General features: G+C 36.5%; 1 protein-coding gene across 1 annotated transcript; it reads left to right on the top strand.

Annotated features, from left to right (window-relative positions):
* Positions 1 to 20,627: 20,627 nt before the first annotated feature.
* On the top strand, positions 20,628 to 22,829 carry LOC124520272 (heat shock cognate 71 kDa protein-like). The gene is given in 1 exon segment (XM_047091047.1): positions 20,628 to 22,829. A coding segment is annotated over 1 exon segment (1,941 nt). The 5' UTR covers positions 20,628 to 20,642; the 3' UTR covers positions 22,584 to 22,829.
* The last annotated feature ends 309 nt before the right edge of the window (positions 22,830 to 23,138 follow it).

Below are 23,138 nucleotides of genomic sequence, written 5' to 3'. Positions count from 1 at the left end.
CAAGTGACCCCCTTAATACCTATCACCTATTTACCCACCCTCCCCCCCATCTCCCCTCCAGTAACCCTCAGTTTCTTCTCTATAATTAAGAGTCTGTTTCCCGGTTTGCCTCTCTTTTATTCCCCCCATATTCATTTGTTTTGTTTCTTAAATTCCACATATGAGTGAAATCATATGGTATTTGTCTTTCTTTGACTTACTTATTTCGCTTAGCATAGTATTCTCAGCCTCCATCCACATAGTTGCAAATGTTAAGATTTTACTCTTTTATGACTGAGTAATATTCCATTACACACACACACACACACACACACACACACACACACACACACCATACCACTTCTTCTTTATCCATTCATCAGTCAATGGATATTTGGGCTCTTTCTATTATCGGGGTGCATGTATCCCTTCAAATCAGTATTTTTGTATCCTTTCAGTAAATACCTAATAGTGCAGTTGCTGGATCATAAGGTAGTTTTAGTTTTAACTTTCTGAGGAACCTCCATGCTGTTTTCCAGAGTGGCTGCACTAGTTTACATTCCTGCCAACAGTGTAAGAGAGTTCCCCTTTCGTCATCCTCGTCAACACCTGTTTTTTCCTGTGTTGTTAATTTTAGTCATTCTGACTGGTGTGAGATGATTTCTCATTGTAGTTTTGATTTGTATTTCTCTGATAATGAGTGATGTTGAGCATCTTTTCATGTGTCTGTTAGCCATCTGTATGCTTTCTTTGGAAAAATGTCTATTCATGTCTTCTCATTTTTTAACTGGATGATTTGTTTTGGGTGTTCAGTTTTATAAGTTCTTTATATATTTTAGATACTAGCCTTTATCAGATGTGTCATTTTCAAATATCTTCTCCCAATCCATAGGATGCCTTTTAGTTTTCTTGATTGCTTCCTTCAGTGTGCAGAAGCTTTTTATTTTGATAAAGTCCCAAAATTCCATGCTCATGGATTGGAAGAACAAATATTGTTGAAATGTCTATATTACCCAAAGCAATCTACACATTTAATGCAATCCCTATCAAAATACCACAAGCATTTTTTACAGAGATAGAACAAACAATCCTAAAATTTATATAGAACCACAAAAGACCCCAAACAGGCAAAACAATCTTGATAAAGCAAAGCAAAGCTGGAGGCATCATAAGTTCCGACTTCAAGTTATATTATGAAGCAATAGTGATCAAGACAGTGTGTTACTGCACAAAAACAGACACAAAGATCAATGGAACGGATAGAAAACCCAGAAATGAGCCCACAACTATATGGCCAATTAATCTTTGACAAAGTAGGAAAGAATATCCAGTGGGAAAAAGTCAGTCTCATCAACAAATGGTTTTGGGAAAACTGGACAGCAACATGTGAAAGAATGAAATTGGGAGAGGGTCTCTTATATTGCTTCCTCTTACACTATACACAGAGATAAATTCAAAGTGGATGAAAAATCTAAATATGAGACAGAAAACCATCAACGTCCTCGAGGAGAACACAGGCAGTAATCTCTTTGACATCAGCCATAGCAACTTCTTATTAGATATGTCTCCTGAGACAAGGGAAATAAAAGCAAAAATAAACTATTGGGACCTCACCAAATAGGATTTCAAAGATATTTTTTTCTTTATGTAGAGTTCTATGAGGGTAACATCAAGTTGGACATAGGAACTAAAGAACAAGTCTAAAATAGCACTTTTTGTGACCTTAAGAGGTTGTTTGGTTTGTTTGGTTTTTCAATGATTCTTAGGCTTTGGATTTGTTATTTTTAGTTCAGAGTACTTAGTGAGTTCTAAAATTGTGTTGAGGCTTTAGGCCAAGGCTAGATTTCTATATACACGTACAGTGTCTGTCACATAGCCTGCACTTTCTATGAACAAGTGTTACTCCATAGTGGACTTCTTTCCAGTCTGTAAACTCTTGATGGTTAGATCTATGCTGCTAGGGCTGGTTCCAACATAATGGTTCAGTGATTACAGGGAGCATCAGCTCATGTTTGCCAGTTTATATAATATATTTTCCTTAGCTGAATAAATTCTCACTGTTGTGGATATTTAGCTGTATATAATATAGAATATTTTATTTACTGTTTGTAATGATGTAATAGACATGAAAAGTACTATTCTAAAACAAGTCATGACATGGAAATACACATTTATCCATGGATCTACAAAACAATTTTATTATTCTAAAGGGAGTAATAGATAAGGAAATAAATTGAGTTAATCTTCAATGATGTTGTATTTGAAATTTACACAATGTAAAATAGGAAAGTGGGGACTTGTTCGGATTTTCGTTAGTAGAGAGGAAAATATTTTCAAATGCAGATTTTAAACTATCACTGACTGTCTAAGGAATACTGAATTTTTCCATGATTCTTCTTTCAGAGCTTGAGAACCATGTTGAGTACCTGTTAGCTATTGGAACAAAAGATAGTGTTTATTCCAAAGTCAAATTGTTTGGTTTACTTCTGCTTTCTTTTTCAGATTAAAAGACTTTTAGAACTATTCAGACTAGAAATTAACAGCCAATCACCTCATTTCATGGCAAGGAAACCACAACCCAAAAAGCTAGGAAGTAGAACTAAAACTAAATTCAGAAACCCAAATTAAGAGAGTTAACCTGGATTTCCCTAAATATTTCAGTTGCTAACTCCTATTGAAAATTATTTTGAAATTTTGGATTGTCTAATTCTTTCCAAGTCCACTGTTAATTTCTCAATCCAAGCTTTTAATACCCCTAGATATCTACAGTGTTTTATTTTATTTTATTTGTTTGTTTGTTTGTTTATTTATTTATTTATTTATTTATTGAGAGAGAGAGAGCATGCGTGAACATGTGGGCAAGCAGGGGGTGGGAGAGGGAAAGAGGAAGAGAGAGAAAATCCCAAACAGGCTCCATGCTCAGCACAGAGCCCAACCCAGAACTCCATCCCACAATCCTGGGATCATGGCCTGAGCCAAAATCAAGAGTTGGTTGCTCAACTGACTGAGCCACCTAGATGCCTCAATATCTACACTGTTTTTAATTGGACTTTGTGCTTCTAGTTTCTTTTTACTCCAATTCATCTTGTTTTTGTTTTTGAATTTATTCTCTGCTAAGTACCCTAAGTAGTCTTTAACAATTTTTAAATGATCATGAAATATTTTCTCTTTATAATATAATATTATCTTAGATCAGGAAACACACTCTGGGAGAGAGATTTATGCTTAGGGAGTTTACTGGGACATGTTCTTGGAGTCAACACCTGTAAGGGAAGGGAAGAAAGTTAAGTTTAGGGACAGGGTCTCTTATGTTGCTTCCATATCTTGGCTATTGTAAATAATGGTGCAGTAAATATAGAGGTCCATATATCTTTTCAAATTAATGTTTTTTTTTCTATTGGTAAATACACAGTAGTGGAATTACTGAATCATCTGGTATTTTTATTTTTAATTTTTTGAAGAAGACCCATGCTTTTCTCCACAATGCTTGCACCAATTTACATTCCCACCAATAGTGCACAAAAGTTCCCTTTTCTCCACATTCTTGCCAACACTTCTTATTTCTTGTCGTATTGATTTTAGCCATTCTGACAAGTGTAAGGTGATGTCTCATTGTGGTTTTAACTTACATTTTCCTGATGATGAGTGATGTTAAGCATCTTTTCATGTGTCTGTTGGCCATCTGGATGTCTTCTTTGGAACAATGTCTAATCAGGTCCTCTAGCATTTTTAAAATCAAGTTGTTTGTTTTTTGTGTGTATGTTGAGTTGAATAAGTTCTTTACATATTTTGGATATTAACCCCTTATCAGATAGATCATTTGCAAATATTTTCTATTCAGTAGGTTGCCTTTTTTTGTTTTTGATTGATGGTTTATTTTACTGTATGAAAGCTTTTTATTTTTTTAAGGCTTTATTTTTAACTAATCTCTACACCCATTGTGGGGCTTGAACTCACAACCCTGAGATCAAGAGTCTCATGCATTACTTACTGAGCCAGCCAGGTGTCCCAATCCCAATAGTTTATATTTGCTTTTGTTTCCCTTGCCTTAGGAGACATATCTAGAAAAATGTTGCTATGGCTGATATCAGAGAAATCACTGCCTGTGTTCTTTTCTAGGGTTTTTATGGTTTCAGGTCTCACATTTAGTTCTTCAATCCATTTTGAATTCATTTTTGTCTATGGTATTAGAAAGTGGTCCACTTTCATTCTTTTACATGTAGCTGTCCTGTTTTCCCAGCACCATTTATTGAAAAGACTGTCTTTTCCCTGTTACATATTCTTGCTTCCTTTGTCATAGATTACTTGACAGTATAATTTTGGGTTTATTTCTGGGTTTTCTATTCTGTTACATTGATTTCTGTGTCTATTTTTATGCCAGTATTATACTGTTTTGAGTACTACTACAGCTTTGAATGGATAGGGAAGATATGGTGTATACAGTGGAATATTAAGCAAGCAGTCATAAAAAGGATGAGATCATGCCATTTGTGATAATGTGGATAGACCTAGAGGGTAGATGCTAAATGAAATAAGTCAGACTGAGAAAGACAAATACCATATGATTTAACTTATATGTGGAATCTAAAAAAAAATTAATAAACAAACAAAAAGCAGAATCACACCTGTAAACATAGAGAACAAACTAATTGTTACCGTGGTGGGGGGATGATGGGTGAAGGGGAGTGAGAGGTACAGGTTTCCAGTTATGAAATGAATAAACCACAGGAATAAAAGGTACAGCATGAGGGGTGTAGTCAATGAGATAATAGCATTGTATGGTGACATACGGTAGCTACTCTTACGGTGCACATAACATAATGTTTAAACTTGTTGAATCACTATGTTGTACACCTGCAACTAATGCAATATGTGTTAACTACACTGAAATTAAAAAAAAAAAAGTAAAAGAATCTTAGAAACTTTACCAAAGGGAAAAAAGAAGACTGGGGAGACGGAAGAGTTGAGTAACTCTGGAGACCAGGCCTTATACTCCTATATACCAGTCATGGGATGCAGACTTAGTCTGGGGAAGGAGCAAGGCCTTGTGTGAGGTGACTCTCTTTGGATAAGGGCAATTCCTGGAGTGAACTCAACAGGGAATTGTCAACTGCCTGTTTTCCCAAAAGCCAGGGAAATGAATGCTCGAGGTCTGAACAGAGATCTGGGTGGCATACCACAGCATCCACTGCAAATATGTATATATAACATATACATGAGACCTACAGAATAAAGCAAACACACAGTATATTGGAAAGAATAGTGTATCCACCAAAATGTCTATGTCCTAATCCCTGGAATATGTGAATATCTTACCTTACATGGCAAAAGGGACTTTGCAGGTAGGATTAAGTTAAAGATTTTGAGATGGGGATATTCTTCTGGACGATATGTGTGCGCCTAATGTAATTATGAGGGAAAGTCAGAATCAGAGGAGATGTGATGATGGAAGCAGGGGGTGGAGCAATGTAGCAGAAATCAAGGAACGCAGCAGACTCTAGATGATGGAAAAGCCAAAAAAACATACTCTACCCTAGATCCTAGAAAGATCTCAGCTTTGACAACATTTTAATTTTTGTCCCATAAGACCCATTTCAGATTTCTGAACTTGAAATTTGCAAGATAGTAAATTGGTGTTGTTTTAAACTACTACATTTGTGGTAATCTGTTATAGCGACAATAAGAACTAATATACCCAGATATCAGAACCCCAGGTTAAGCAACAGAACATAAACCATGCCTCTGAGATGCCTTTGTCCAGTCACAGCCCTCTCCCTTTCTGCCAAAGGTCACAGCTATTCTGAATATTAATTTTATCATTTCTTCACTTTTCATCATAGTTTTACTGCATATAATATACCATTAATATTTACATATTAATACATTATTAACAAGTATGTATTATTATAAATATTAATATATAACCTATATTGTGTATTAATATATACTCAACATCATGTTTTTTGAGATTCATCAATACGAATGTGTGAAGTTATGGTTCACTTATTTACTGCTGTTAATACCTAGTTTTATGAGTATGTGGTAGTTTAATTATCCTCCTATTGGACATTAATTTACCTTCTCACACTTGATTTAATCTAGCACAACTTCTGCAGATTGTCTTCCAAACTGGTAAGGGAAAAGTCAGAGGAAAAGCACTTCAGGGTGATCAGTGTAGTATCACAACCTTTCCCTTTCTATTGACCTTGGTTTCTTTCCTGGCCGAAGAATAAATATCTTTCTTATTTTGATGACCTAACTTGAATGGTAAGTTCCTAGGTGATAGAAATTGTGATGCTAAACATATGTTTTATATTGTACAATACCTTTTACAATGTTTTGCTGGTGCTGAATAATTGTTAAATAATAATAGCAATAAATGTTGTGTACTACCTGCATGTTAGGGTCAGGACCTTTTGGTTGCAAACAACAAACTCAACTTACACATGCGGAAGTAGAAAATGAGTTGTTTTGGCTCACTTCTGGAAATCTCTCACACATCTGTGGGAGGAGCTAGAGCTTTAAGTCACATCCGGGGGGTTGAAATAATGTCTTAGGACTCTGTGTCTGTCTATTGCTCAGATTGCCCATCTCTGCCTTATGTCATTTTCAGAAAGAGAGTATCATAATGGAAAGACACCTATTGTTAGCTTCAGAGCTGCTTCATTTTACAAGTCATTTTTTTTTTCAGAAAAAGAGAACATTGCACTTCATCCTAGTGATCAGATATGAAATCTCTGATGATTCAGAGATATTTTGATTGGTCTTGCTTTATAACCAATCAAACCTACCTGCTTTATAAGAACTGAACATATTAGTATGGATTGGATGAGCGTCTTCCAGAGGAAAGGATGCTGAGTAGAAAAGAGATGTCCTCTACCACATATATCAGGAAGCTTTCTAGGCTTAATGCATTTAACACTTTGCTTAATGTGCAGATGCTGAGATCCTAATCTAAACAAAAATAATCTTTGTAAGTATGGATTCGCATAATTAATCTTAAAGCTGCAAATAAAGTTTATATTTAGAGCTTATTAATATTATATAGGTTTTATTTCCTCTTTGATAGCTAGAATGTTATTAAAGTAAATGGAAAAACCTATGCGGCACATGTCATTTTTTTAAATTTGAACCACAAAAGTTTTAAGCTTCAAATACCGATTTTCATAGTATCTATGCTGTGAAAAATACATGTGACAAGATTTATTTCACTTTTATTTCAGTGCTTCTCTAATTTGGAATATAGATGTATCTTTTTTTAGTCTGACGCTGATTTTGTGTGTGTGTGCGTGTGTGTGTGTGTGTGTGAGTGTGTGTGTTGGGCCATATGAATAGACAAAATGATTGACTAGAAAGAGCAGAGGACTGTGAATAACAAGGCCTGCATTCCCACAAAATTTTATTAATAATGCTTTATAATACTTATGGTGTTGCATTTATCCCCCATGTTGCAATTTATTCTTTTACTTATTCTATTTAATCATCCAGTAGGATGTAAACACCTGAAGCTCAAAACAAGGATTGTGTTTTAGTCATTTTAATATCCCAAGCCAAGACCAACATCTGGCATATAAAACTCACTGAATAAAGATATACCTAATTGTTAACATAATAGCATTTACCAAAAATAGCAATATTAGTCATACTTCTAATAAATACCACCTTTTGACTGACTGATGGGTGCTATGTTCTGCTAGGTACTTTTCAAGTTATTTTATTGTTCATTAAGGAATTTATTAACTTCACTGTTTGCATTAGGTTTTTTCATTTGTGAAAAAGAACATGGTTAGATAGTATCTAATACCTCTTCCAAATTGAATGTATATAGGACTTTATTTTCCTGTTTACTTTCATGCTAAGGTTGGAGATGAGTTCTTATGGAAAAGATTTAGACCTAGTACATAATAAAATTTCAACTGGTACACACTGAAATAAATAAATTCCCTATTTATTCACTAGGGACTGTATTCCATATTCTTCTAGCATTTCTCTGTGGAAGAAAGCTGTCTGCTGTTCTGCAGTGGTAGACTATTTTTAAAATTCCAATTGGGGTGAGAAGGACACTCTAGCACTGCTCTCCACACTTTCCTGCTACCTGCCATTTTTGGGGTTTTATACCCTGAGAACTTCAGAGCAGATCCATGCCTTGCCAGTCTGCTGCTAATTGTAACAGAGTTTAGAAAAACATTTCTGAGTTAGGCAGTAAGACATTCTATTTCTAATTTGTCTTGCTTTTATCATTTCTGTATCCTATTTGGTATCCAAGGTGATTGTTAAAAAAAATATTTATTTATTTATTTTGAGAGAGAGAGAGAAAGTGCACACGTGAGCGGGGGAGGTGCAGAGAGAAAGGGAGAGAGAATCCCAAGCAGGCTTTGTGCTGACAGCAGGGAGGTTGGGCTTGATCCAATGAACTGTGAGATCATAACCTGAGCTGAAATCAAGAATTGAATGCTTAACCAACTGAGCCACCCAGGTGCCCCAGTATGCAAGGTGACTTTTATCATAGCTGTAATGTAATAGACTTTGATGTTATTGTAACAGGTGTTCTAGTTGCGAATTTTCTTATCAATAATAATACAGTTGCTTCAAATAAAATTTCACAACATCATTGGATTATTTGCCTGAGAGTGCTTGTGTTACCTTATACTCAGCAGTTTTTAAAATATTTGATGTCTCATGATGAACCATCTTCATTATGCAAGGTTTTGATGGTAAATATGTATGTATTCGTATCCTTCTGCTCTTTCCCCTACTACACGTAATATTCCTCAACAACTAACTGCTTTCTTAGACTTTACTTTCACCAATGGAGGAATAGGTCTAACTTCTCTTATTTCAATTATAACAATTATGTTGTGAATTTTTTTATCCTTTATGTGTTCACTTTAAGTTATAATAAGTAGTAGGACTATAATATCATATTTGTCAAATTTCTTCTTGAACATATTTTATTTCCATTTGTAAGTTCTCATTAGTTTTTCATATGTGTAAGTACTTTAAAGTTATAATTGGGCAGAGAGAGTGAAGGAAGGCCATTCTGGTCAAAGGAATGGCATGTAAGATATAGCAAAGCTCAGAGAACAGAACATATTATGGTAGCATTTTTAATTTCTTTCAAGAGTTGTAGTGCTTCTTGTTTTTTATCCTTCTGGAATGACCTTGGTTTTTATCCATTTTTCAAGTCTGGTCTTATAATCTAATGCCCATTCTGTAATGTCCTTTTACTTTTACTCTGGTTGTTTTTCTTAAGCTAGTATAGATGCTGCCCCAGTGCCCTATATTGCATCTTCTCGATCCATCTCTGATTTCAGCTATAGCTGACATAAACATTTCTGTGCAAGGCCATACTCTCCTCACTCTGACAACATCCCTCAAGCAGGAGCCACTTGTCTTACAACTTTCTGCCCAAGGGCCTTCTCTGATGCTGCTGGAGTCCATTTACTCTCACATAGCATAGCTCAGAAGTGTATGGTTAATGCTCCTGGCGGGTAATCCTCAGCCAATGAGGAAAATAGCAGATGGATAAATCTGCTTCTTCTTGACCTTTAGGCAGATAATGTGGGGAGGTTTTCTATACATTTCTTAGGATGTCTTGGCGGTGAGCATTATTCCATGATAGAGACCTGATAACATGCCTTTAAATTGCCTTTTCATCTTTCCCATCACACTGTCTCCGCTCCATCAATCCTGCTTTCTGGTATCAACTCCCAGATAAATGATATCCAAATCAACTCCCAAATAAATGGTACCCAAGTCCTTATCTCAAGTTCTGCTTTCAGGGAAAGCCAAACTAACACACATAGCTAAAATTGGTTTCAGTTGCTTATGCTGATACACACCATGCCTGGTTACCCTTCCAGTGTCCCCTTTCACAATTAATGGTACCACCATTAATTTAGTGCACAGAAACTTAGGAGCCATCCGTGAATCCCTTCTTCTTCATCCCCATATTCAATTACTTCACCAAGTCCTGTTGATTTTGTCTCTCGAATATTTCTTGAATACATCCATTTACCCCCATCTTCACTGCCACTACTTTAGTTCAATTATGAACATATCTCATGTGTATCACTGCAATTATTCACATCCACTCTATCCCTCAATCCAATCTCTTTTTCATATCAAAACCAGAATAATATTTCAAAAGTTCTTCAACATCTTCAAAATTTCTATTATCCCCTACTTAAAATACTTAAATGGCATTCTATCACTCTACAATCTAGTTTAGAAGGTTCTGTTTGTTTAGCCACAGGGAGGGGCTGTGTCACTTCTGGTTAAAGGCCCAGGTCTTAGCTTCAAGGCAGAGGAATTCAATTTTTCAGTTATCTGGGACTTGGGTTTCAAATGTATTTCCTCCCAATAATAAAAACCACTTGGTATACTTAAAAGCAAAAGTGTCTAGGTGAGCCTGTGGAAAGTCGTCATCAAACTAGAATAGCTTCTTACTATAAAGACATAGTAAGTCTGACCCAGATATTTGAACTGATCAATCAGCATACCTTCTGCTGTGGATAAAGTGGATAAATATTGAGAAATCATGGCTCTTTGTCTCTCTTATTGTAGACTCTATAATGATCACCACTCTTCAGTTAGTTGCTTAGCATGACACCATTATAGACAACAATAAAAAATACCAAAAGCTTACCTTTATATTTATTCTCCTTCATTTTAAAATTAAGAGTTATGGTCTTTCTGATGGAATTTGGGGGACCACTCTAACACTGTAAAAGTTAACTCAGAGAATGTTTTTTATTAATTTCTTCTTCCAAATTCGGTGGAATTCATCCTTTTTATGAATTTAGTTTTCATATGTTCAACTTATTGTGAATGCTTAATATCTTTTGTGACAGTTTTTTAGCTGCATTTTATTTTCTTCTTAGCATGTCAATAACATAGGTAAGGAATATCAAATCATTAAAAATACAATTTTAAACAATTTTTTTTTTCAATGTTCATTTATTTTTGACAGAGAGAGAGAGAGACAGGGCACGAGTGGGGGAGAGGCAGAGAGAGAGGAAGACACAGAATCTGAAACAGGCTCCAGGCTCTGAGCTGTCAGCACAGAGCCCGACGCGGGGCTCGAACTCACAGACTGCGAGATCATGACCTGAGCCGAAGTCGGATGCTCAACCGACCGAGCCACCCAGGTGCCCCTCTCTTATTGTAGACTCTATAATGATCACCACTCTTCAGTTAGTTGCTTAGCATGACACCATTATAGACAACAATAAAAAATACCAAAAGCTTACCTTTATATTTATTCTCCTTCATTTTAAAATTAAGAGTTATGGTCTTTCTGATGGAATTTGGGGGACCACTCTAACACTGTAAAAGTTAACTCAGAGAATGTTTTTTATTAATTTCTTCTTCCAAATTCGGTGGAATTCATCCTTTTTATGAATTTAGTTTTCATATGTTCAACTTATTGTGAATGCTTAATATCTTTTGTGACAGTTTTTTAGCTGCATTTTATTTTCTTCTTAGCATGTCAATAACATAGGTAAGGAATATCAAATCATTAAAAATACAATTTTATAGGGCTTGAGGTATATAGAATTTTTTCAATATTTAGAATGACTTGAAATATTCTGTAAAATTTCCTGTGGTAATTTTTTACCACATATTTTCTGGTGCGGTATAAAATGGCAGCTGGAATGGCATAAATAGTATGCTTCCTATGTCAGACATATTAAGCTTGAGGCACAAGCGAGGACAACATGAAAAATAACCCCAGAAATCTATTGGAAATGCAGCCTTCAACCCGTGGACAAAGGTCAGACCTAGAGACACTAGAATTTAGAATCAGAACAGAGCAGCAGATAACGTCAATAAGAAACAGAACAAGAGGCTATGTGGTGTGAAGGTAATATTTATAAAAGTTTCTACCATGGTGCCTGGCACATACTGTGCACGTTACAAATGGTTAACCCAATGAATGGGCATTTGGAGAACATTAGTTATGCAAAGAAAAAGAACCCGTCTTAAGAAATAGGGGAGTCTTTTATTAACAACTGGATATTTCATAACATTTCTTCATAATTGGGGTCCTTCCTTCCAAGACTGAAATCTATACAAGTATTTGCAATAGCTGGTAAAAAAGAAAGAAGAAAGACAGAAAGACAGAAAGACAGAAAGACAGAAAGAAAGAAAGAAAGAAAAAACATTCCAAGTTTATTTGACAAGAAAATTAATTTCTCTACACTGAGTGAAGTTAACAACATCAGCAAACAAGATTACTAAATGCAGAGGTCATGGAGTAGTTATATACAAACTTAAGGGTAACCATATATCAAACACCACTAATAAATATGCAAAGAATAAAGAGAAAGAAATATATTACTAAAGAAAATCAGCAAAACATGAAAGGGAAAAGACAAGAAAAAAAATCAGAGAAAATCTTCAGAAACAACCACAGAGCAAGTAATAAAGTGGCAGCAAATACATATCTATCAATAAAGTGGCAGCAAATACAATCTATGTAAATGGACTAAATGCTGCACTCAAAAGACATAAGATGACAGAATGGATTAAAAAAAAACCCCACAAGACCTATCCATATGCTCTCAATGCTCCATTAGCCTATTTTAGACCTAAAGACACCTGCAGATTGAAAGTGAGGTGATGGAGAAACGTCTGTCATGCAAATGGATGTCAAAAGAAAGCCAGAGTAGCAATACTTATATTGGACAAAATAGATTTTAAAATAAATACTGTAATAAGATACAAAGAAGGACACCATATAATAATAAAGAGGACAATCCAACAAGAAGATATAACAATTGTAAATATTTATGCACCCAACATAGGAGACCCAAATACATAAAACAGTCAATAACAAACATAAAGGGACTAATTGATAATAATGCAACAATAGTAGGGGACTTTAACACCCTACTTACGTCAATGGACAGATCATCTAAACAGAACATCAATAAGGAAACGATGGCTTTGAATGACACACTGGAACAGATGGATTTAACATATATAGTCAGAACATTCCACTATAAAACAGCAGAATATATATTCTTTTCAAATACACACAGAATATTCTCCAGAATAGATCATGTATTAGCCCACAAAACAAACCTCAACAGACTTAAGAAGATTGAAATATATCATGCATATTTTCTGACCACAATGCTATGAACTAGAAATCAACCACGAGAAAAAAAAATCTGGAAAGACCAAAAATACATGGAGGTTAAATAACATGCTACTAAACAATGAATGGATTAACTAAGAAATGAAAGAGGAAATTTAAAAAATACATGGGAACAAATGAAAAGGAAAACACTATGGTCTAAAACCTGTGGGATGCAGCAAAAGTGGTTCTAAGTGGGAAGTTTATAGCAATACAGGCCTTTCTCAAGAAGGAAGAAAAATCTCAAATAAACTACCTAACCTTGCACCTAAAGGAGCTAGAAAAAGAGCAACAAACAAAACCTAAAATTAGCAGAAGGGAAGAAATAATAAAAATTAGAGTAGAAATAAATAGTATAGAAACTAAAAAAAAAAAAAAAAAGAACAGATCAAAGAAATGAGGAGCTCATCTTTGAAAAAAATCAGTAAAATTGATAAGCCTCTAACCAGACTTACCAAGAAAAAAAGAGAAACTGGATTCAAATAAATAAAATCACGAGAGAGGAGAAATAACAGACAAAACCAGAGAAATACAAACAACTATAAGAGAATATTATGAAAAGCTATATGCCAAAAAATTAGGCAACCTACAAGAAATTTATAAATTCTTAGAAACATAAAAACTGCCAAAACTGTTACAGAAGGAAATAGAAAATTTTTTTTTAATTTTTTTTTCAACGTTTATTTATTTTTGGGACAGAGAGAGACAGAGCATGAACGGGGGACGGGCAGAGAGAGAGGGAGACACAGAATCGGAAGCAGGCTCCAGGCTCCGAGCCATCAGCCCAGAGCCTGACGCGGGGCTCGAACTCACGGACCGCGAGATCGTGACCTGGCTGAAGTCGGACGCTTAACCGACTGCGCCACCCAGGCGCCCCGGAAATAGAAAAGTTGAACAGACCAATAATCAGCAAAGAAATTGAGCCAGTAATCAAAAAATTCCCAAAACAAAAGTCCAGGACTAGATGCCTTCACAAATGAATTCTACCAAACATTTAAAGAAGAGTTAATATATATTCTTCTCAGACTATTTCAAAAAATAGAAAAGGAAGGAAAACTTTCAAATTCATTCTATGAGGCCAGCAATACCCTGATACCAAAACCAGATAAGAACACCACTAAAAAAGAGAACTACAGGCCAATTTCCTTGGTAAGCAGAGATGTGAAAGTTGTCAATAAAATACTAGCAAACCAAATTCAACAATACATTACAAAAAAATCATTCACCATAATCAAATCGGATTTAATCCCACGTTGCAAGTGTGGTTCTATATTTGCAAATCAATCAATGTGATGCATCATATCAATAAGAGAAAGGATAAAAACCATATGGTCATTTCAATAGATGCAGAAAAAGTGTTTGACAAAGTACAACATCCATTCATGATAAAAACCCCCAACAAAATAGGATTAGAGGGAACATACCTCAATATAATAAAGGCCATCTATGAAAAACCCATAGCCAACATCATCCTTAATGGGAAAAAACTGAGAGCTCTTCCCCTAAGGTCAGGAACAAGACAAAGATGTCTATTCTCACCACTTTTATTCAACATAGTACAAGAAGTCCTAGCCACAGCAATCAGACAATGAAAAGAAATAAAAAGACTCCAAATCAGTTAGAAAGAAATAAAACTTCCACTATTTGTAGATGACATGATACTATATACAGACTCTACAAAAAAACTGCTAGACCTGATAAACCAACTCAGTAAAGTAATAGGATACAAAATCAATGTACAGAAATTTGTTGCATTTCTATATACTAATAATGAAGCAGCAGAAAGAGAAATTAAGAAAATCCCATTTACAAATGAAACCAAAATAAGATACCTAGGAATAAACCTAACCAAATAGGTGGAAGACATGCACTGTAAAAACTATAAAACATTGATGAAAGAAATTCAAGAAGACCCAAAGAAATGGAAAGATATTCCATACTTATGGATTGGAAGAACAAATATTGTTAAAATATTGATACTGCCCAAAGAAATCTACACATTTGACTCAATCCCTGTCAAAATGCCAACAGCATTTTTCACAGAACTGGAACAAATAATTCTAAAATTTGTATGGAACCACAAAAGACCCCAAATAGCCAAAACAATCTTGAAAAAGAAAAGCAAAGCTGGAGGCATCACAATTATAGACTTCAAGTTCTATTACAAACCTGCAGTGATCAAAACAATATGGTACTGGCACCAAAACAGACACAAAGATCAATGGTACAGAATAGAAAATCCAGAAATAAACTCAGAATTATATGGCCAATTAATCTTCAACAAAGCAGAAAAGAATATACAATGGGAAAAAGACAGTCTGTCCAGCAAACATTGTTGGGAAAACTGAATGGCAACATGCAAAAGGATGAAACTTGGACCACTTTCCTACCCCCATACACAAAAACAAACTCAAAATGGATGAAAGACTTAAATGGATGACATAAAACCGTAAGAATCCTAGACGAGAACACAGGCAGTAACTTCCTTGACATTGGCCATAACAACTTCTTTCTAGATATGTCTCCTGAGGTAAGGGAAACAAAAGCAAAAATAAACTACTGGGGTTACATCAAAATAAAAAAACTTCTGCATAGTGAAGGAAATAACAAAACTTAAAGACAACCTATGGAATAAGAGAAGATATTTGCAAATGACATATCTGATAAAGTCTAGTATCCAAAATATTTAAAGAATTTATAAAACTCAATATCCCCCAAACAAATAATCCAATTAAAAAAATGGGCATAAGACATGAACAGACATTTTCCCAAAGAAGACATCCAGATGGCCAACAGACAAGCAAAGATGCTCATTGTAACTCATCATGAGGGAAATGCAAGTCAAAACTACAATGAGATATCACCTCACACCTGTCAGAATAGCTAAAATTAACAACACAAGAAACAGCAGGTGTTGGTGGGGATGTGGAGAAAAAGGAACACTTAGGCACAGGTGGTGGGAATGCAAACTGGTGCAGCCATCGTGGAAAATAGTATGGAAGTTTCTCAACAAGTTAAAAATAGGACTACCTTACCATCCAGGAATTGTACTACTGGTATTTACCGCCCCCCCACCAAAGTACAAAAATACTAATTGAAAGGGATATGTGCACCCTTATGTTTACAGCAGCATTATTTACAATAGCCAAAATACAGAAGCAGCCTAAGTGTCCATCAATAGATTAATGGATAAAGAAGATGTGACGTTTATATACAATAGAATATTATTTGGCCATAAAAAAGAAAGAAATCTTGCCATTTGCAACAACATGAATGAAGCTAGAAAGTATAATGCTAAGTGAAATAAGTCAGTAAAAGACAACACCATATGCTTTCACTTATATGTGGAATTTAAGAAACAAAACAAACAAGCAAAGGGAAAAATGAGGGGAGAGAGGCAAAGCAAGAAACAGGCTCTTAATTATAGAGAACAATCTGATCGTTACCAGAGGGGAGGTGGGTAGAGAGATGGGTTAAATAGGTGATGAGGATTAAGGAGTGCACTTGTTATGATGAGCACAGGGTGATGTATCAAACTGTGGAGCTATATTGTACACCTGAAATTAATATAACACTGTCTGTGAACTAACTGGAATTAAGATAAAAACTTAAAAATAAAATTAAAAAAAAAATTAAAAATCCAAAAAAAAATTCAGAGGTCATGTGATAGAAATGCAATAATCACAGCTTAGGAGTTAATTGTTGGGGCAAATTTCTCACCCTGTTTCTAAGCTTCTACTCTCGGAGGTGAAATCCTTTAGTTTATAAATACAGGTTATCAAAGACTATTCTGTTTTAGAATAAATATTAATTATAAAGCAATTTATAGAATATGAAACCTAATCTCTAAAATGTTTCAAGGGGTGCTGGGTGGCTCAGTTGGTTAAGCATCTGACTTTTGATTTCGGCTCAGGTCATGATCTCACAGTTCCTGAGATAGAGCCATGCATAGTGTTCTGCACTGATGCCATAGAGCCTCCTTGGGATTCTCTCTCTCCCTCTTTCTGTCCCTCCCAGACACTCTCTCTCTCTTCCTCTCTCTTTCAAAATAAATTTAAAAAAATGTTTCAATATTCAGTTAATTGCTGCAAAACTTATTATGGACAACTTCAAACATATACAAGAGTAGAAACAAAAAAGAATATTAATCTCCATTTGCCATCACTCAGATTTAACAATTATCAACATTATGCCAGTCTCATTCATCTATCTCCCTGCGTATTGCCCACCACAAAAACAATGTTGCTCCTACCCTAACAATGAGAAAAAGCCAGGTAATCTATGGAATCATAAATCTTATTGAGTCCATCAGAGAGTTGAGGTTGCAAAGCAAGCAGAGACAATCTACAGGGTGACAAGTCCCTCCAAAGAGAAATGAGACATATAATTGTTTCACCTCTGGCAGAGCACAAAAGGAAGAGGTTGCTGCTATTAATCAAGAAAAGAAAAAAAACTAGGTTTTAACAAATCTTAAAGGCTGGGCTAGTATGACAAGTTAGGATCTTTGGGAGTGCTAGAGTCCTCATTCATTCGTCAGTGTTTTCCATTGCCTCTTCATCATGTTTACAAGAAAGGTTGAGTGTGTGCTTGCTTCGGCAGCACATATACTAAAGAAAGATTGAGTGCAAGTAGGGAGATCCAAGAGCATGTCCTTTGGTGGCACACAGACATGAAAATCTGTCTACTTTCCAGACTTTTCTCATATGCAAAACAGAAGCTGTAAACCTCTGGGGGAGGGCCAGGAAACCATTCTACTCCTAGGACCCAGTGTGTGTATGTGTGTGGGGGTGGGGTGGGGTGGGGTGGTGTTAGATGCAAAAACCATCTGCTGTTCTAAGAGAAGAGGAAACTCCTTACCCTAGACCTGGGCAAAGATATGGTTCTACTGAGGGAGGGGTAGAAGCAAAAGCCACTTGCCACAGAGATAGGGACAGGAAATCCATCTGCCCCTACCATGAGCCTTGCATTGAGTAAATAGGAAAAGGGGGCTAGAGGAGGGCCAGAAAACTCTCCCCAGCCCAAGACTACCTAGAGTTTGATTCCTGGGCCAGGGAAGACCAGAAATAAAAAGCCCACACCAAGGTCCTGGGCACTCACAGCCTGCATTGGGCTGAAAATGGACAAGGAGAAATGACAACCCTCTCCATTGCACTTTGAGCTGCCCATCAAGTAATAAGCAATGAAGTCTAGTGCTGGGAAAAAGGGAAACAAAGGGCAAGGTGATAGATGTAAATTCAATTATATAAATAATTACATTAAAAATAAATGTTTCCACTACCCCAGTCAGATGGCAGACTTTGCTAGACTGAATATAAAAACAAGACCCAACTATATTTTGCCTAAAATAAGGGTACTTTAAATTTGAAGACATAGACTGGATAAAAGAAAGAGGGTTGCACAAAAATAAACCATGTATTAGCTAATTAAAGGTAAACTTGAGTGTCTATATTCCTATCAGAGAAAGTAGACTTTAGAGCAAGAAATTTTACCAGGGATAAAGAGATGAATGTATCAAAAAGGTATGACAATCATAAATATCTATATACCTAATAACACAATTTGAGAAAACTGAAACAAACTGATAGAACTGAAAGAAGTAGGCAAATTCACAATATTATTGGCATTTCAATATTTCTACCTCAGTAATTGATAGAAAAAGTAGATCAAAAATCACCAAGGATCTACAAAACCTAAATAATCAATTTGATCTAACTGAAATTTATAGAGTGCTCCATTCAATAACAGCAAAATATGCATTCTTTTTTTCTTTTTTTTTAAAGGTTTATTTATTTTTGAGACAGAAAGCATGCAAGCAGAGGAGGGACAGATGGAGGGGGAGGGACAGAGAGAGAAGGGGACAGAGAATCCTAAGTGAGCTCTGCACTGACAGCATCGAGCCTGATGTGGGGCTCGAACTTACCAACCGTGAGTCATGATGTAAGCCGAAGTCGCAGGCTCAACTGACTGAGCCACCCAGGTATCCCTTAAGTACCGATAGAATATTCTCGTAGACTGTATATAGAAATCTCTACAAATTTAAAATGATTGCAGTCATAAAAAATATACATTCTTTGATCACAAAAGAATTAAACTAGAAACTACATATTGCCTGTGTGTGTGCTTTAGGCCTTACTGGAGGAGAAAAGTGTCCCAGATCTTTTAGGACTCTTGGTATTTTAGGCATGACACAAATTGAGTGTGGGAAGAGGTAGGAAAATCCCCTGGATCCCTGCAGGATTAATTTATTCAAAAGAAATAACAGAAAAATACTTAACATGTAAAAGTCGTGAAGATAATGAAGGAAAACCACAGAACATACCAAAGGCCAAGGCAGACCGCCCTTTGGAAAATGTACCATAGAAGGCAGAAGGAAATCCTCAACCTTCCAAAGAAGGTGTAAGCCGGGAAGCAGATGGAAATCTTAGAGGAGGGCTGCTGACCCAGCCTGGCCAGGGGTTTAAAGAAGAAACTCCTGTGAGGCATTAGGTCCTTGAAGAAATGATAAGAAGAGTAGACAAATTGGAAAGGCTTAGGGAAGAGATAAGAAGAGTAAGAAACAAGTTCGTGATGATGCATTGGAAGCAAACATTCACACAGGCATCCTTACCTTGTGTGTGTGCTTTAGGCCTTGAATTCCCTTTTTGTCTGATATTAAAATCTGGCCCCTGCTTTCTTTCTGTTAGTGTTTTCTGATGTATCTTTGACCTTCGTTTTACCTTTAATCATCTGGTGGAATTTTGTTTTAGGTAGTTTCCTTGTTACCACCATCTCACCGTATTTTGTATTTTCGACTCATTCTCCAGGTCTGTTTTCCAATTGGAAAGTTTGACACATCTGCATGAAAATATATTCATTCTATATTGTAAAGTAAAACATAAGTGATTACAAAGCAGTATATTTAGTATCAGCTCACATATGTAGGATTAAATATGTGTGTGTGCGTATACATACATACATATATCAAAAAGTTAACTGCTTATTTCTCTGTGGCATGAGCTTTTTTCTGTTTGCTTGTATGTATTTTTTCATGAACACATGTCATGCATACAAAAAGAGTGAATGTTTTATTTAAAAAAAAGAAACTTGAAATCAGTAGCAGAAAAGTGTCTAGAAAGATCCCGCAATATTGGGAAATGAAACAACCCAATTCTAAATTTCTAAAGGAAATTATAAAGGAAATTGTGGAGTATTTTAAATTGAATAAAGGTAAAAGCACAACATATAAAACTTGGGACATCTAAAGCAGTTGTTAAGAGAAAAATGTATAGCATTAAATGTCTGTATCGAAAAAGAAAATTCACAAATAATGACCTCAGTTTTTACCATAAGAAACTAGAAAATAAGAGCAAAGTAAGCTTAAGGAAGGAAATAATGAAAACAACAGAAATTGGTGAAATAGGAAACAGAGAGATATAAAGAAAGTCAATAAAATTAAAAGCTGTTGCTCATTCAACGCGGCGTTAGCTCTCCAGGTAGCTGTTTCTTTGGCAAGTGGGGCCGGGCCCATACTGAAGCAACTATGTCTAAGGGACCTGCAGTTAGCATTGATCTTGGCACCACCTACTCCTGTGTGGGTGTTTTCTAGCACAGGAAAGTGGAAATAATTGCCAACGATCAGGGAAACCGAACCACCCCAAGTTATGTCGCCTTTACTGACACCGAACGATTGATTGGTGATGCTGCAAAGAATCAAGTTGCAATGAACCCCACCAACACAGTTTTTGATGCCAAACGCCTGATTGGACGTAGATTCGACGATGCTGTTGTCCAATCTGATATGAAGCATTGGCCCTTCATGGTGGTGAATGATGCTGGCAGGCCCAAGGTCCAAGTAGAATACAAGGGAGAGACCAAAAGTTTCTATCCAGAGGAGGTATCTTCTATGGTTTTGACAAAGATGAAGGAAATCACAGAGGCTTACCTTGGGAAGACTGTTACCAATGCTGTAGTCACAGTACCTGCCTATTTTAACAATTCTCAGCGTCAGGCTACCAAAGATGCTGGAACTATTGCTGGTCTTAATGTACTTCGAATCATCAATGAGCCAACCGCTGCTGCTATCGCTTAGGGCTGAGACAAAAAGGTTGGAGCCAAAAGGAATGTGCTGATCTTTGACTTGGGAGGTGGCACTTTTGATGTGTCAATCCTCACTATTGAAGACGGGATCTTTGAGGTCAAATCTACTGCTGGAGACACCCACTTAGGTGGAGAAGACTTTGACAACCGAATGGTAAACCATTTTATTGGGGAGTTCAAGCGCAAACACAAGAAGGACATCAGCGAGAACAAGAGGGCGGTCCGTCGCCTCCGTCCCGCTTGCGAGCGCTCCAAGCGAACACTTTCTTCCAGCACCCAGGCCAGTATTGAGGTTGATTCTCTATACGAAGGAATCGACTTCTATACCTCTATTACTCGTGCCCAGTTTGAAGAATTAAATGCTGACCTGTTCCGTGGCACCCTGGACCCTGTAGAGAAAGCCCTTCGGGATGCCAAGCTAGACAAGTCTCAGATCCACGATATTGTCTTGGTGGGTGGCTCTACACGTATCCCCAAGATTCAGAAACTTCTACAAGAATTTTTCAATGTGAAGGAACTGAATAAGAGCATCAACCCTGCTGAGGCTGTCGCTTATGGTGCAGCTGTGCAGGCAGCCATCCTTTCTGGAGACAAATCTGAAAATGTTCAAGATTTGCTGCTGTTGGATGCCACTCCCCTTTCTCTTGGCATTGAAACCGCTGGTGGAGTCATGACTGTTCTCATTAAAGTCAATACTACCATTCCTACCAAACAGACCCAAACCTTCACTACCTACTCTGACAACCAGTCTGGTGTGCTCATTCAGGTTTATGAAGGTGAGCGTGCCATGATGAAGGGTAACAACCTACTGGGCAAGTTTGAACTCACAGGCATACCTCCTGCCCCCCATGGCGTTCCTCAGATAGAGGTCACCTTTGATATTGATGCTAATGGCATTCTCAATGTCTCTGCTGTGGATAAGAGCACAGGAAAAGAGAACAAGATCACCATCACAAACGACAAAGGTCGCTTGAGCAAGGAAGACATTGAGCGCATGGTCCAGGAAGCTGAGAAGTACAAAGCTGAAGATGAGAAGCAGCGAGACAAGGTGTCCTCCAAGAATTTCCTTGAATCTTATGCATTCAACATGAAAGCAACTGTTGAAGATGATAAGCTTCAGGGTAAAATCAACGATGAGGACAAACAGAAGATTCTGGACAAGTGTAATGAGATCATCAACTGGCTGGATAAGAACCAGACTGCAGAAAAACATGAATTCGAACATCAGCAGAAAGAGCTGGGGAAGGTCTGCAATCCCATCATCACGAAGCTGTACCACAGTGCAGAAGACATGCCTGGAGGAATGCCTGGAGGCTTCCCTGGTGGTGGAGCTCCCCCCTCTGGTGGTGCCTCCTCTGGGCCCACCATTGAAGAGGTTGATTAAGCCAACCTGAGAATAGGTCTAGCATTGTTCCACACAAAACATTTGAAGGACCCAAATTTGTAGCAAATTCCATGGCAGTGAAGTTGAGCTGCTATAGTTAATATACTTGATACTTGATAATAATATACTTGATACTTGAATATGGAATATGTGCACAAGGAAAGGAAATACAACATTGCACTTTATAAGCACTGTATTGTTAAGTGGAAAATGCAATGTCTTAAATAAAACTGTATTTAAAATTGGCACCATAAAAAAAATTAAAAGCTGTTTCCTTGAAAAGATAAATAAAATTGTTAAGCTACTAGCTAGCATGATAAAAAAAAATAGAGAAGACAAATTACAAACATTTTAAGTGAAATAAACACTATCACTACAGACCTCACAAACCTTAAAAGGAAAACAAGCTAATGTGTGAACAACTTTATGCCAATCAATTTGATAATTTGAGTGAATGGAAATATTCCTTGAAATACCCAAACTACCAAAGTTCACTCCAGGAGAGATAGATCAATTAATCCTGTATCTATTAAGGAAACTGAATTAGTAGCTAAA

The sequence above is a fragment of the Lynx rufus genome, unplaced genomic scaffold, assembly GCF_022079265.1.
Source record: "Lynx rufus isolate CCGP_SWC_20201006 ecotype Redwood Valley unplaced genomic scaffold, mLynRuf1.p SCAF_3, whole genome shotgun sequence".
Classification (NCBI taxonomy): Eukaryota; Metazoa; Chordata; class Mammalia; order Carnivora; family Felidae; genus Lynx; species Lynx rufus.
This window is presented reverse-complemented; position numbering and strand designations above follow the sequence as displayed.